The sequence below is a fragment of the Fusarium proliferatum genome (genome assembly GCF_900067095.1).
Source record: "Fusarium proliferatum ET1 genome assembly, contig: FPRO_scaffold004, whole genome shotgun sequence".
Taxonomy (NCBI): domain Eukaryota; kingdom Fungi; phylum Ascomycota; class Sordariomycetes; order Hypocreales; family Nectriaceae; genus Fusarium; species Fusarium proliferatum.
The window spans coordinates 3,603,871-3,618,576 of NW_022194793.1; the positions used below are offsets into that span (position 1 = coordinate 3,603,871).

The 14,706-nt window shown below is 48.2% G+C and overlaps 6 protein-coding genes across 6 annotated transcripts; 4 read left to right on the forward strand and 2 right to left on the reverse strand.

Annotated features, from left to right (window-relative positions):
* Window positions 1-605: 605 nt before the first annotated feature.
* Window positions 606-2,192, reverse strand: FPRO_05353 (uncharacterized protein; the record flags this gene model as incomplete). The annotated part of the gene is made up of 3 exons (XM_031230962.1): window positions 606-1,572; window positions 1,622-1,677; window positions 1,722-2,192. The coding sequence occupies 3 exons, from the start codon at window positions 2,190-2,192 to the stop codon at window positions 606-608; spliced, it is 1,494 nt and encodes a 497-aa protein (XP_031081046.1).
* Window positions 2,193-3,016: 824 nt separating this feature from the next.
* FPRO_05354 (uncharacterized protein) lies at window positions 3,017-5,288 on the forward strand (the record flags this gene model as incomplete). The annotated part of the gene is made up of 5 exons (XM_031230963.1): window positions 3,017-3,129; window positions 3,900-4,373; window positions 4,452-4,757; window positions 4,846-5,035; window positions 5,088-5,288. The coding sequence occupies 5 exons, from the start codon at window positions 3,017-3,019 to the stop codon at window positions 5,286-5,288; spliced, it is 1,284 nt and encodes a 427-aa protein (XP_031081047.1).
* A 1,225-nt stretch (window positions 5,289-6,513) lies between these two features.
* On the forward strand, window positions 6,514-7,495 carry FPRO_05355 (uncharacterized protein; the record flags this gene model as incomplete). The annotated part of the gene is made up of 2 exons (XM_031230964.1): window positions 6,514-6,672; window positions 6,722-7,495. 2 exons carry the CDS (start codon window positions 6,514-6,516, stop codon window positions 7,493-7,495), a joined length of 933 nt encoding a protein of 310 aa, XP_031081048.1.
* Window positions 7,496-8,375: 880 nt separating this feature from the next.
* Window positions 8,376-10,494, forward strand: FPRO_05356 (uncharacterized protein; the record flags this gene model as incomplete). The annotated part of the gene is made up of 2 exons (XM_031230965.1): window positions 8,376-8,754; window positions 8,834-10,494. 2 exons carry the CDS (start codon window positions 8,376-8,378, stop codon window positions 10,492-10,494), a joined length of 2,040 nt encoding a protein of 679 aa, XP_031081049.1.
* A 601-nt stretch (window positions 10,495-11,095) lies between these two features.
* Window positions 11,096-12,286, forward strand: FPRO_05357 (uncharacterized protein; the record flags this gene model as incomplete). Its single annotated transcript, XM_031230966.1, has 3 exons — window positions 11,096-11,822; window positions 11,884-12,016; window positions 12,070-12,286. 3 exons carry the CDS (start codon window positions 11,096-11,098, stop codon window positions 12,284-12,286), a joined length of 1,077 nt encoding a protein of 358 aa, XP_031081050.1.
* Window positions 12,287-13,474: 1,188 nt separating this feature from the next.
* FPRO_05358 (uncharacterized protein) lies at window positions 13,475-14,217 on the reverse strand (the record flags this gene model as incomplete). Its single annotated transcript, XM_031230967.1, has 2 exons — window positions 13,475-13,822; window positions 13,873-14,217. 2 exons carry the CDS (start codon window positions 14,215-14,217, stop codon window positions 13,475-13,477), a joined length of 693 nt encoding a protein of 230 aa, XP_031081051.1.
* Between the last annotated feature and the right edge of the window lie 489 nt (window positions 14,218-14,706).

A 14,706-nucleotide genomic window follows, 5' to 3' on the forward strand; every position in this document is an offset into this window, starting at 1 on the left:
AGGCATCCAAGCAGGCGATGTTTGATGCTGGACGTAGCAGCCGTGAGAGACGTAAGAAGAAATAGCCTGTTCTGCTGCCACAGCAGCATCACGCAAGGGCTCTATCTTTAGTCAGAAATGGTTTATCTTGACGATATTAGCAGATGCAGATAGGTAAACGAGAATAACGTTTAGTTGTTGAGAAAGGTGACTGTGGAGTGTATATTCTGTGGTTCAGTCTCACCCAGTCACGAGACTGAATACCTCATGACCTCCTTTCCAGCCTGATTCTAGAATTGAGAAGTTTCAGGTACACAGTAACTAAAATAAATACTAGGGCTTGCAGACTTCGCTTTCTCCCAAGTTCGGAGATTCATTGTGTTAAACCACCATCTTGTAGAGGCAGGTGAACATGTAACATTGGACATCGGTTCTCGCGCCGTTATTTGATGTTGGCTACAAGGGTGGCTTAAATCAGGCTCTCATTCAGACCCTTGTCTTATCTACCAGCATGAAATCCTTCACTGTAGCACCAATCACACCGAAGCCTTTCAGCCTCACGCCTACACTATCCCCCAAGCTGACCCACAGTGCAACTTCGCCACCTCGCTCTGCATACATGTGAACTAACCCCTCCGCTGATCCCTCATCTCAGGCAATCCCAAGCCACCCATGTACTGGGAATGATACAGCTCCTGTGGCGACCGCTGCGGCGACGTATGCATCTCATAAGCAAATTGAGTGTTGGCCAACTCCGGCATGGGAGACGGATATGCAGGCGGCTGGGAATACTCGCTTCGGCTGGGACTCGAGGCCCAAGTGTCGCGTGCCCCAGCCGGCGTTGGGGGCGAGGATATGAAAGGAGGTGGTGGCTTCTGTGCCGTTGCAGGGGCTTCACTGTTGGCTGCATAAAATTGGCTAGGCTGCGTCTGATTTGCAGTCTTGCGTCGTCGCCTCCACAGGAAAAAAGCAAGCAGGGCGATCAATACCAAGCCCAGGCCGCCGCCAGCGGCTGCACCGATAATAGTGCCTTTGGATGCGCCGCCATCGTCGGAGCCTGATTCTGAAGAGCTTGATGCTGTTCCCGTAGGCCCTACGGTGACGGTGGATTGACCTTGAACAAAAACCGTGACAGTCTGCTTATGCGTTGTGGTCGAAGTTGAGTACTTGGTTGTCCATTCTGTCTTTGTTTCTGTGTCGGTAATTGTTGTCGTTGCCTTTTCCGTCTCGTAGACTGTTTCCGTGTCTGTTGCTCGTCTTTGGATAGGGATTCCTCGTCGAGCAAGACCTTCAGCTAGCGCATTGAGGCTTGCAGCTGGTCGGAGGATGACAGGCTGTATTGTAGTGGTTACTGGAACCTTGCGACCGGCGTGTTTATGAGGAGCCGCGGGGATAAATCGCTTATGTTTTCTGTCCGAGTCTGTAGCCGTATCCTCCCTGGTAGCTTCATCATCTGTAGGGCCTCGGGATACCGTCACAAGTATGGTGGTCTCTATGGTCGACACGGTTTTTACGGTCGTTGTGCCATCTGTCGTAACGGTCTCGGTGTCGGTTTCGGTCGCCCACGAAGTCGTTGTCTCGGTCACAGTTGCCCTGTATAGTGTCAGCTGCGTATCAATCGAATGTAAAAAGGCGGCCTCACGTAGGATTGACGCATGTCCGGGCATCATTGTCGCACTTCTGGTCTTCATCGCAGCACTACCGAGATCAGCAATGGTCAAGATAACCTGACCATGACTTACATATGGCTTCCCGACTGAAGGATTGCAGCATGTCGCATCAGGATCGCAACAAGCTCCCCAACCTGGATCTTTTGAAGTTCCGCAACAGCTCTGTCCTTCAAGACAGCAGTTACCTCCAGGATCTGCTCGGCAACAAGCCCTATTGTCACCACAGCACCACCCATTGGCTTGGGTACCGCAGCATTGAGGAGTAGCTTCTGCGCATCCGTTGTCGTTTCCAAAGCATTTTACCAGTTGATCTTGGCGACGACCAAGAGGAAGATCCCAAGTCGGCAGTTGGGAGGCCAAGGGAGCGAATTCCAGTCGCTTGATCACGCCTGGTCTAGTCCACTCTTGTACAAAGAGTTTGACTTCTTCGGGGTTTGTAATGTTGAGATCTTGGATGCTTTGCTCGAGGTAAGTTGGAGAGGTTGAGACAGCCAGGTTTGGTAGGCAAGCAAAAGCCCATAAAAGCCATCCTAGACGTATCATTTTGAAGTCGTAGACCGATGTCCAGAGTAGATTGAAGGAAAGGAATAAGAGTTTTCAGCGGAAACTGACGATTGGTGCAACCCAAGATTATGCTGCCTTTTTTTCTCTTGGGCTGCCATCCTTGCTGCGATAGCCCTGGAGCTTCATCTCCCACCGACGCCACGCATAGAGATATCACACCGGTAATGCAACTAGTGAACGCCTGCATACTGGCGCGATAAGAGCAAGCGCTTACCCCGCCCGAAACATTATACCAACGGCCAATGAAAGAGTCAAGCTGAGAGCCTGATTGAGGTTGCATATAGGAGTAAGAGTAAGGGAGACGACGAAGTGAAATCCATTCGAGTTTCAACCAGCACATTCAGGCGGAGCTTACATTCTGCCTTCCTTGTCGATGAATGGAGGCAACTTGGATGCAAACATGAGGAAACGAAAATGAAGATTGATCTTTTATTGTGGGATTAAAGCTACAAGTTGTAGCACCATGATTCCTTGACCTCAAAGGCCCAGTTAGCTGAAAGCTTGGTTTCACCAGCTTGCTTCGTTCAGCCAACGACCCCGAGTACCGTAGGACCTGAGCTAGAAAGAAGCAGGCCTGTCGCAGCACTCCTGCACCTTGCGCGGGCGTGCAATACAATAACACCGCACTACTGGTGTAGGCCTTTTTGTTCCGCCGCCACAAAAAGAAATTTGACCCCGACAGAGGTTTTGTTTCTATCCCTCTCATCTCAACGCTGCAATCCTTCGTCCGTTACTGCATCTACTCTACTAGCCCTATCACTGAAGATTTGACCACTCCTCGAGCACGTTCATTCAGCCCCATCATGGAGAAGGAAGAGCGCATCCTCCTGCCGGCTAGTGTAAACCCTGTCTCATACGAGATCACACTCGATCCTGATTTCAACGGTGAGAAATTCGAAGGCTTTGTCAGGATCAGGTGAGGCCCTCCAGCCAACAGCGACGCGTTGCGTGTTTCCGAAGTGCTGACAAATCTAATCACAGTTGCACCGTAATCGAGACCTGTTTGTATCTTGAATTGCATTCCAAGTTAATCATGGTAAACGACGCGAGCATCAGGTTCAAGGGTAATTCCTGAGGTGCTACGGATACAATCAAGTATGTATGAATGGGAAACGCCAATGCAACCGACGTTTATTGACGCACTGAGATGGCAAAGTTACAACGAGGCGCGCGAGACTTTCAAAGTAGAACTACCCCAAAGAGTTGACCCAGAGGGTCACAACGAACTTACAATTATCTTAAATACACCGGCAAGTTTCACAGCGACTTGACTGGGCTCTACCAGGCCAGCTATGAGACAGATGATGGTGTGAAGCACCCTATTGCGGCCACAGCCATGGAGCCGACATACAGGAGGAGGTAAACATCTCTCGAGCTTTGATACGTAATCTCTGAGCCATGAGTGATTTGCTTTAGGTCTTCCCCTGTTTTGGTGAACCTACCATCGAAGCCGAGTTCACCCTCTCCATCGTGGTAGATGGATCCTTTATCGCCGTCTTGAATATGCCAGTGGAAAAGTCTGTAGCCTTGGACAATTCATCCCAGAACGTTGTGCAGTTTCAGAAGAGCGCTCACATGTCAACATACGTGAGTGCCAATCTCACAAAATACCAAACACGTCGCCTGACTGTCAAAGCATCTCGGTCTGGTAGCGGGAACCTTAGCCTAGGTAAAATGCACAAACAGCACGATCCCCAGATCTGTCTTTTGTCCTCTTGGCGGTGAAGAAGAGGCTACCTTCGCAGTGAACCTTGCAGCCAAAGGCCAGCAGTTTTTCGAAGACTGCTTTGAGCTGCTCTACCCTCTCCCAAAACCCGATTTGATCGGGGTTCTCGAATTTTCTACGGGCGCGATGGAGGACTGGGGAGCTATCATTCTCAGAACTACGAATCTTGTGCTCGACCCCAAAGACTCGGCTCTGGATACCATGCAGAGAATTGCAGGGACTATCCTTCACGAAATCTCTCATATGTGGTTCGATGACCTGGTTAAGATGAGACACTGGGATGGGTTGTGGCTAAGAGAATGTTTCGTTACATTAATGCCCTGGTACGCTGCGGACAAGATGTTTCCAAGCTGGCATTTCTGGGATTCCTACGTCGCCCACACTCTTCAGAAATGGCTCATCCTCGACTCCCTTACCCGCAGCCATCCAGTTGAGTAGTTGATCACAGACCCAACCGATGCGAAACAGATCTATGACAAGATCTCCTATCAAAAGGGCTCATGTATCCTCAGGGTGGTTCTCAACAGCCTGGGCGACACCAAATTCTTTGACGGCTTGAAGCTGTATCATCGACGTCACCAATTCCAGTGCACCGAGTCGGATGACCTTTGGAAGGCCCAAGAAGAGGTCATCGGCGGATCTATCGAAGCGAGCATGAAAGTTTACACCAAATACCCTGGCTTCCCTGTTCTCCCTGTCTCTGAATCCCATGACGAGAGTGGCAATCTCACGGGTGTTGGACTCTTCCATCACAGCTTCTTGACCAGCGGTGTGTCAAAGGAAGAAGATACACCATCTTTTACAATCTATGCACTCAGGTTTGCAATCCAGCGTAGACATGAACACGAGGGAGTTGATTCTTCCTTCTTCCGACGATCTATTCCAAGTTAACACAGACCATGGCAGCTTCTTCCGCACCTCTTACTCACACGGTCTACTCACGCGTCTCCTCGAGGAGGCATCAGTCGGCACTCTCAGCCTGCGCGACTGTATAGGATTATCGTGCGATCTCAAAGCATTGGTTGCTGCAGGAGTGAACAAGACAAGCGAATTGTTCGACCTCGACGTCAAGGTCGCTGAACTGGGCTCATTCTATGTTTGGGGAGATAAATGACTGCAATCGCATATCCATTCAGTCTGTCTACAAGTTTCACGGGGCTGAGCTGAATGAGGGTCTTTGGACACTGGCGAGCGATGTGATTGACCCTAAGGCAGTGGAACTTGAGTGGACCATCTCGAAGGATGATCACGAGAATCGCGTCACGTTCAAAGCACCCATGTTCAGTGGTGCGGGCCTCGCGGAACACCACAGGGAATTTGAACATCTCTTTGGTCTTTCAGACGGCTGATAGTTTCCGTGCAGCGTCGTCTCAGCCGCAAAGAAACTTTTTGCAAAACGCATGGGTGGCGACGAGAATGCAACCCCGGGGTCCTTATGACGGGAGGTCTTTGGAATCGTCGTAGCCCGCGGCGGCCTCGAAGAACTCCAAGGTCTCGTCGATCTCTGGGAGAATTTATCCGACGAGGACGAATAATATCTTGCTTCAGAGTGCCTTGGACGAGCATCCACCGCTGAACTCATGAAGTGGGTTCTCGGCCAACTACTTACCGACACGGCCGTCGAGAACCACGACGTAAGTTGGAAACACAGCTACACAAGGAGAGCTGAAGCTATCTGGAGACTAGATGTTCTACCTCAGTTGGCGGGCTGGCGGAACGGCTCACGGGGCGATTGAGCTTTGGGAGTGGACAAGGAGAATTGGGAGAGGGTGGAGAAAGAGGCTCCGGTTGACATCGCGTCTTTGTTCCTTGGAATGCTCTAGAGGGTCGGCATACCCAGGAGCAAATTGAGGATGTGAAAGCATTCTTTTTGATGCGTGACACAAAGAGCTACCACATGGTGCTTGACCAGAACTTGGAGGGCATGGAGCATCGAAGATCATGGGCTGAACGTGGCGTGTCCAATGTCCGTTCGTGGTTGGAGAGTCATGGGTATCTGTAAGCTTGGTTCCAAGGTGAGCAAGTGCAGACATATGACTACCAAGTTACCCTTTGTCCATGAATACATTTGAGTTGATTTAGTGGCAAGTACAACTTCTCAATCCAGTCTTATATGCCTTTCTGTGTCAGAAACAAGAATGTGCTGTAACCCAGAGTGGAGTTGTCACATTCAGTTTGCGGTGGATCTACCAAACTTGACCCGACTTCACTTCTTGGGTGACTCTGTAGTGGATCTAGGTACCTGTAAAATCAACAGAGGCCAAAACCTGCTGTTCTCCGCCAATCGTTATGATGCATCAGTTGGCAATCTGGTGAATTGGCCAGTGTTTGTGATGGTATTTGAGCTCGGGCCGTCAAGCACTGTCAGGCACTGCAGGCTACCGACAAACATACACGCGTTTATCACAGAGCAAATGGGAGAGAAGGCTGCTGCATCTCTATGACATCATTCACTGCCGCGCTGCTTGCTTCTTTGTTTCCTCCTTCTTCAAAATCTCAACGGCAACTTCTTATCTCTGCATCTTCACACCAAACCACAGAGAGCCTCAACAATCGACCCGAAGGCTCGCCACGATGGCGCCCCAACCTCATTCCGTTCTTATGCATTTGCTGCAGTCCGGAGAGTACAGCGACTTCAAGATGGTCTGCAAGGATCGCGAGTTCAAGCTTCACCAGATGATTGTCTGCCCTCAGTCGCCTGTCATCAGCGCGGCGCTCAAAGGCGGCTTTGAGGTACGTGCAAAAGCCCACAACCACCAGCTCTCGCTAACACTGTGAGCAGGAAACAACTTCGAAGGTCATTACAGTCAATGAGTTCAGTGTGCGCACCGTTCAGTACATGGTGACTTTTCTCTACGGCGCAGACTACAGACTCGCACCCGAACCCGAGAGAAAGCCGGCGCAGGACGATCAGGGCGAGAAGAGGGAGGAGGGCGAGATCGTTAGCGGCGACGACGAACTGTCCAAAGCCCTTCCTACAGCGTCACAGAAGATTGCAAACCAGACTGTCTACCAGATCGTATCCCACCTTCGCGTTAACGCCGTCGCTGACTACTACGGTATCGCGAAGTTGGCAAAGCTTTCGACTAGCAAGATCGAGAACATTCTCAAGAAGGAGATGGACTTTCACATCATTCCCCAGGTCATCGTCGAGATGTCTACCGCAAACAGAAACTTCGAGATCCGCTCTGTCATCGCGACGGCTACCGCCCGGTATATCGCGGAACTCGCCTCGACGCAAGCTCTGCGAACCATTGACCTCGAACACCAACTCACGATCGAGATCCTTGAAGCCTGTGGTCAGAGAATCCAGAAGCTTATGGAACACTTCAGCACAGTTCAGAACCAACACGAAGAGGTTGTGCGCAAACTAAATGGAGACCGGGATGTCACTGCCACAAAGGTCAGAGCCATCATGCAGCAATTGAAGAACACCCCAAAATGTCGCAATTGCAAGAAGGATTTTATGTGCTTCATTGATGAACCCGCCAACGTCCTTGCTGAGACGTCTCGCTACATTCTTCGCTGCCGAGCCTGTCAGTATCGCCATCCATGATGTGAGCCTGAAGAGACCCTTGGTCCCTATCGCAATGGGAAGAGATGGCCAACAGAATGAACCAGCTCAGTTCTATACCCGGATAGTGTCAAGCTTGATGAAAGACTCAAGGTGTTCTAGGGAGGCGATGATGAAGTCTCGGGATTGGTATTCGATGTCGTGGTATGGATTGCAGTGTGCAAGCCTGTAGTTAAAGCAATGCCAAGACTCTTTCTTAATGACAAGTAATTGTACGCACGTGAGATCAATGACCTACTACTTGAAACTGACTTGCTAGTTTGTATTTGTGGTGAGACGTCGAAGCCGCAAGTAACCAGCGCAATATGGACGCTATCTCATTTGCCAGTATGAGAATCACCACGATCCCTCTAGGAGCTAGCCCATCTGGTTGTACGGCACATCTTTTGGAATGAAAATACAAAGCTCACGTTTCAAGCACATTCCCGACTTCAAAAACACTGTGATGTTCACCTCTTATATTCCCGGGTAAATTCGGAACATTTTCGATGCCCAGAAGTGATTGGGCAGTACAAGAGAGCGGTGTCACAAGTTGGCACAGTATTTTAGGTGATAACGCGACTGGTCCGAGTCGGGTCCATCCTGGTTCGATCCCACTAACCAAGTCATAGCTGATGGTTCAATTAGTAAACCTCCGTCTAATTACGGAGAGCTGAAATCTTGATAATTTCTTACGATTTTTAGACTTGTGTTACAGGACTCCTGGTGCATGGAGGTACAGCGATAACAAGCTGATCGTCGGAGCTGAAAGAGCGCGCTCGACTTCATTCCTTCGTCACATTCCTTTTACCCTCGCTCTCGCCTCGCCCAATTAAGCCCATCGCGCGCCGAATGTTCATTCGCAGATTTATAGACTCAAACGATGCAGACACCAAAAAGTTGGGATGTTTTACCCGCCTTCTCAATTGGCAACTTTTTTCAATCTGGGCAAATCTGGCCCAGGAGTGGAATCTACGCTCCACTCGACACTGACAGGCGAGAGATCCGGCTAGCATCCATAGTACCTGGAAGATGGTCTGAAGATGTCTACTGCAACCTTGAGGTTGTGTCCCTCGATGATACTCCTACATACGAGGCCTTATCATATACCTGGGGGGACCCATTAGACGAGACTCCCATCCTCCTCAACGGCGTGACGTTTCTCGTCACGAAGAACTTGCATTGCGCACTTCGGAGACTCCGACATTCTGATGAGGCACGGCATATTTGGATCGATGCTCTTTGCATCAATCAGTCAAATAGTAAGCCATCTTTGGGCCCCCCAGATCCCAGATATTTATATCTCTCTTTCATAATCGAATGGTGCTAACGTCTGCACAGAGCCTGAGAAGACCAGACAAATCGAATTGATGAAGGATATATATTCAGGAGCTCACGAGGTCCAAGTTTACTTTGGTGAGAGTGGTGTATTAGACACAATTAGCTCAGAAGAGCAATCAACATGGACAGATCCCCCACGGTCCCATTGGTTTGGGGATGACAGAGATCGTCCCATCTTGAATGACTTCGGCAACTTCCAAACTATGACCGACAACCAGCTTTCACAACTCAGCCCGACTATACGCCTAAGGCAGGCCATCTCTAGCGCATACACTATCCTAATCCTCCTAGCTCGAGGCAGATGTCTTGACAATTTCTTTTTAGAGCGTACCAATCCGCAAGTTTGGGCGGAGACGCTTGCGGTGCTCCACCAACTGGCAAGTAGTCCTTGGTGGAGGCGAGTTTGGGTTGTTGAGGAGGTTATACTATGCCGCAGCGCGACGACAATCTATGGCGAGGTAGTGGCGCCTCTAGACAGCGTCGAAAGAGGCGGCTCTATGATTCCTATACACATTGAGAGATGCTGTCGGGACTTTTATCAGGGTCTTTCAGGCGATCTTCAGTCACACTTGCTGGCCATATCACAACATACTGCTGCGCTGGAAGGTCTACGACATGAATGGGAGTTGTATGCGGATAAAGAAGCCCAGCGCCTCCAGAGATTTCTGGGAATGACGCGTACAAGGGGAGCCTACGATGCTCGTGATAAGATATATTCAATTCTCGGCCTCACCAGAGACTGCTCTGAGCGACTCTCCATCCTACCTGATTACTCGATACCTGTATCACAGGTCTATACCCAAACGGCCTTCAAGATCATACGTCACACAAACTCACTAGAGATTCTGCTCACCACAGAGAAGAAAAGGGCGGACTCGGAAATTCCCACTTGGTGTCCCGATTGGAGCTGCTCAAGTCATGGCGAGGAGAATGATCTATGGGTGCATTCAAGGTCCTGGAAGTTCAATGCTGGCCCGATAAATGGGACAGTAGCAAATCTTTGCCATGGACGAGTCCTCGCTGTCGAAGGCGTCCACATCGACATCGTTTCTGAAACGACATTTGCTCTCTCGCAAGACGCGCCGTTGGGTCCCCGACTGGACGAGTTCGCTGAGATGGTCGGTCACGACTCAGAGCCCCAAGCTCACTATGTCACTGGCGGCACAGTCAAGCAAGCATTCTGTCGCACGATGCTGAATGAAGCTCTGGAGACAGAACCGAATAAATATGAGCGACTAACTGAAGATGACGAAATTTTCTTCTCTTTATGGTGTAGGAGGACAAGAGATGGGTCTGGATTACGTTTGAATCCAGATGACCTCCCTGGGTTGGACCCAGTCGCACAGAGAGAGGCTATTTCTATCATCCAGGCACGGTTGAGGCTTATTAGTCGATCTTTTTGGCTCCCAAATGATGACAGAGCCTTTTTTGTGACGGAGCGAGGATACATGGGATTTGGACCGCCAGACATGAAGCAGGGTGACTTGGTGGCCATCTTGTTGGGAAGCAAGATGCCTTTCATTCTCCGGCAGGCACCAGTAAGCGATGCGACTCACGATGCGGCGTACTATACAGTTGTTGGGTATTCTTATCTGTATGGAGTAATGAATGGTGAAACAGTGGAAGGAAATGTTAGTATGTGTGATATTAAGCTTATTTAAATTTTAATAATTATTTATTCTGGATTTAAGTCTCTTATTCCCTTTTTAATACTTTTAAATATTAACGTTTTAATAAGCTGCCTACTTATCTCTTATCTCCCTCTAACTACTTACTACTTACTACAGGTATGTGCTAATTAAGCTAACCTCTACTATTTACAATTACTTCCCGCCTCTATAGCCGATGTCTTATCAGTCGTATTCTAGCCACAAGATAAGAAGCTTCACTATGATTCGCTTTAGAAGCCTGCCTACATAAACGTCTCTTGCTGTCTTTTTCTGCTACTTACTCTACTTATTTTAGCACACATATGCATCTTATCATGAAGCCGATTCGCCCCAAGAGTATCAAGCATCAGCGATCATCTGTCGCATGCACATCATGCCGTCAAAAGCGCATCAAAGTAAGCATTTCTATTGCCGTTTGCATGTCCTTGCAGCCTAACTTGGAGTTTACTAGTGCGACGGGGCCGAACCGTCGTGCAGTTCGTGCCTGGCAAAGAATATTCTCTGCCAGTATCTCCATAGTGAGAATAAGCGCAGGTATCACTCTAAGCATTCATTTTCTCATTTAGCTCTCAACTACCTGGTGTTGATATAAATGACATACGATCTAACGGAAGGTCCTAGGCCGCCAAGTAAAAAGCTTGTTGAGACGTTACAGCTTCGGATCAAGATTTTGGAGGATCGACTTGTTGCACTGGGTCAATCAATTCCTGTTGGTGTCACCGAGTCTGCTCAAAATGATGGGGCCGCTGGAGACGCGCCAAATATGGAGAAAGTCCAGGTGGATGAAACCGAAGCTTTGCTTCAGCAAATCACTGAAAAGACGGGTTCGCTTGCAATCGACGATGATGGCGAGCTACGGTATTTTAGCTCAGTGAGCAATTTCAACTTGGTTCAAAAGGTGGCATCCAACATAGCCGAACGAGGCAAGCCAGAAGTCCGTCTAAGCCAGGTTGTCACATTACCACTGGAACTACAAGAGCACCTTCTCGAGCTCTATTTCTGCTGGCAAAATCCGTGGGTATACATCGTTGAAAAGACTGTCTTCATGCGGGATTTCTATGATGATATCGCTACGGAACATTGTACGCCTTTACTCCTCTGGGCGATATACTCCGTGGCTGCACGATACTCGGACCGTACGTGCCTACGAACAGATCCTGATGACCCTTCAACGGCAGGCGTCGAATTTGCAGTGCATGCCAAGGACCTTCTACGGCATGAGTGTGAGATCACGACGATTTCTGCGGTTCAAGCCGCTGCACTCCTCTCAATACAATGTATGGCAGAGAACAAAGAACCAGCTGGCTGGCTTTATATAGGTATGATGTTCTTGTCTAGCCCCAAGCACTTTTATTCAACTGACCTTTGACTTTGATGCAGGCATGGCAACTCGTATGGCGTTTAATATTGGCCTCAATATTGACTGCACCAACTTGGTTGAATCTGGTGTTATCTCCAAGGAGGCTGCAAATATTCGTCAAGTTGTATGGTCTGGTTGCTGGATTCTTGATAAGTATAGTTGCGAATTTCCTCTTTACCTATTTCAAGCCATTGACCGTTTCGCAGACTCTTTGTCTTCGGATTGGGGCGCTCTGGGACAGTTGCTAATCACTATGTGACATGTCCAAAACTGAGCACCCTTGATCTTGCCGAATTCGAGCCTTGGGTCACTCCAGCGGACGCACAAAAGCATGTGCGGGAGTCCTTTTCAAGGATTCCGTCAACTGCGAACTACATGTCCGACCATCTAAGCTTGGCTGTCGCGACATTAGATATCATGTAAGTTTTGAGCACATGAGTACTGAAAGGCTGCATAATAACCCTGAGTGAAACGGCTGCAGCTATGCTCCGAAAAGCACCTTATCTACCTCTGAAATGCATGATCTTATCTCAAAAACGGATATTGAGATGAAGACATGCTGGGCACTTCTCCCATCCTTCCTCCGGTTGCCCACTACCTCTAAAAAAGCAGCATTGCCGCATGTATACCAATTACAGTATGACCAGCAGGACATACATCACTTTAATTTTACTAATTATTTGTAGCATGCAGTATCACGTTGCACAGATCTTGCTTCATAGACCATTTATAAGTAACAGAAAACGATCACTGGGCGATACTTCATCAGACCCATGTCGCCACATGGAGATATGTCGCGCCTCAGCCAATGAAATAATAACAATACTTCGCACCTATAAACACCATTACACATTAGTAAGTTACCTTGTTACTTTTCTGCTAATAGTAAACATCCTACTGACGAGTGCAAAGCGCTTTATTGTCGTAGGGACTGTCTGTCACACGTTTACGGCAGCAACTATTCATCTTATGGACGCCGTCTCTGACAACCCTTTTACTCGACGAAGAGGAAACTCAAAGCTTAGAGTTTGCGTATCGGCTCTACAAGAAATGGGCACCTTGTGGACGTGGAGCTTTAGAGCATGTCGAGCAATTCAACTACTAGCAGCATCCTGGGCTACGCATGATCTTAGTTTGAATGGTTTGGAAGCTGAAACCTCACGACCTGGGGAGGGAGCTTCGCAAGGAAACGCCCAACAACCCTCAAATCAGTTCAGTCCACAAGAGGCTTCTAATGTTGAATTTGACAACCTCCAGTGGCTGCTGACTGATCAAACCTTTATGAATGACATGTTTGGGGCGGAGACTATGTCTTCGCTCGCAGACTTATATGATCTTGACCCTTGGCTGGCAAAGGATCCCAAAATGACATAAGGGTTATACTGAAGATATTCTCTGGTCTATAATTCTACTATTAGAAGCATTTTTAAAATATTCTGCCATTACTATTATGTTCCGAAGTAAATGGATTTTAAGTCAATTAGCAGATAGTATTCTGTCTAAATACACACCAACACCTTCACTGGTCAAAGACCGCTTACTTAAAATTAATACATAATAGACTACGGATACAAACTATCTAGTGCTCCACGGTTGGAGCACTAAATTGATCTAAATCCGCACCTCAAATGGGGCATTTCCCCTCGTATCAAACCATTCCCAAGTCTTCTGCGCGATATTATTAGGATTTGTCACCTTGTCCTCTGGAGATACAAAGCCTGCGACATTGATGACACCGATATGAACTCCATGTGGCCCATATGTCATGGACAGACTTTTAACCAGATTGCGCTGGGCTGCTTTTGCAAGAGACAAGGCAAAAAGGTCCGGCATTGGTTCAACAGGCAGCATCGAACTCGTCACGATAAAAGCTGGTTTAAAATATGGTTTCATCTCTGCAAGATCTAGAAGGTGAGGCATCAGTCGCTTTGCCACAATATATAGGGCCGACACACAGATCTGGAAATCATCAGCGAATCGCCTTGTTAACTTATTCTAGGGACCCTTACCTTGAAGTCATATTCGAGATCTTCAACACGATATGTGAAAAAGGATGACTTTTGAACTCGTGCGGCGTTGTAGAAAACACACTCGATATTGCCCAATGTTTGCTCAATGCGAGTGATAGTAGAATGGAGCGCCTCTGTGTCGGTGATATCCAGAGCATACATCCGTACATCGACTCCGTGGCCCGTTGCCTCGAGGATAGCCGCTTTCTCAATATCAAGCTGCTCAGGTCGTCGGGCGATTAGAGCGACGTTTTGATAGCGCTTGGCAGCGAAAAGAGCCGTGACTGAACGGCCAATTCCGGGACCGGAGCCGATACACAGTAAGACTGGCTTAGAGGAAAGCATTCTGAATGGCTCAAGAACGGTATACAATCCATAGATTTTTCTCTGTCAGCTGGAATTGGCTCCGCTTATATAGCTGAAAGTTTGAATATTTCGACCAGATTCTAGCGTTAAACTTCCAGGCCATCCGTCATTATCCAACCAATATTCATGATTTGGACTCGAATGACTTGACATAATGACGTTTTTCTGACACGGTGACACCTCATTCATTGTTCTTCTATCACACCCCATGTGCCTGCGTTTCATTGGGCTAAACTGGCAGTAGACTTTCTTTATTGTCTGCGTTGCTGTTTATGGGTAAGTTTCCATTGGGCTGTCCTAGTCTTGTGATGAAAGAATAAAGTACAACGCATAATTCGACCGATAAATGCGAAAGTCGTATATTCTGAGTCGAAACGCTTATAAATAGTATACCAAATCGTGTAAATTGAGAAAACGGATATGCGATTAAAATTATAACGAAATGTAATTAACCAGGTTAGAATTCAC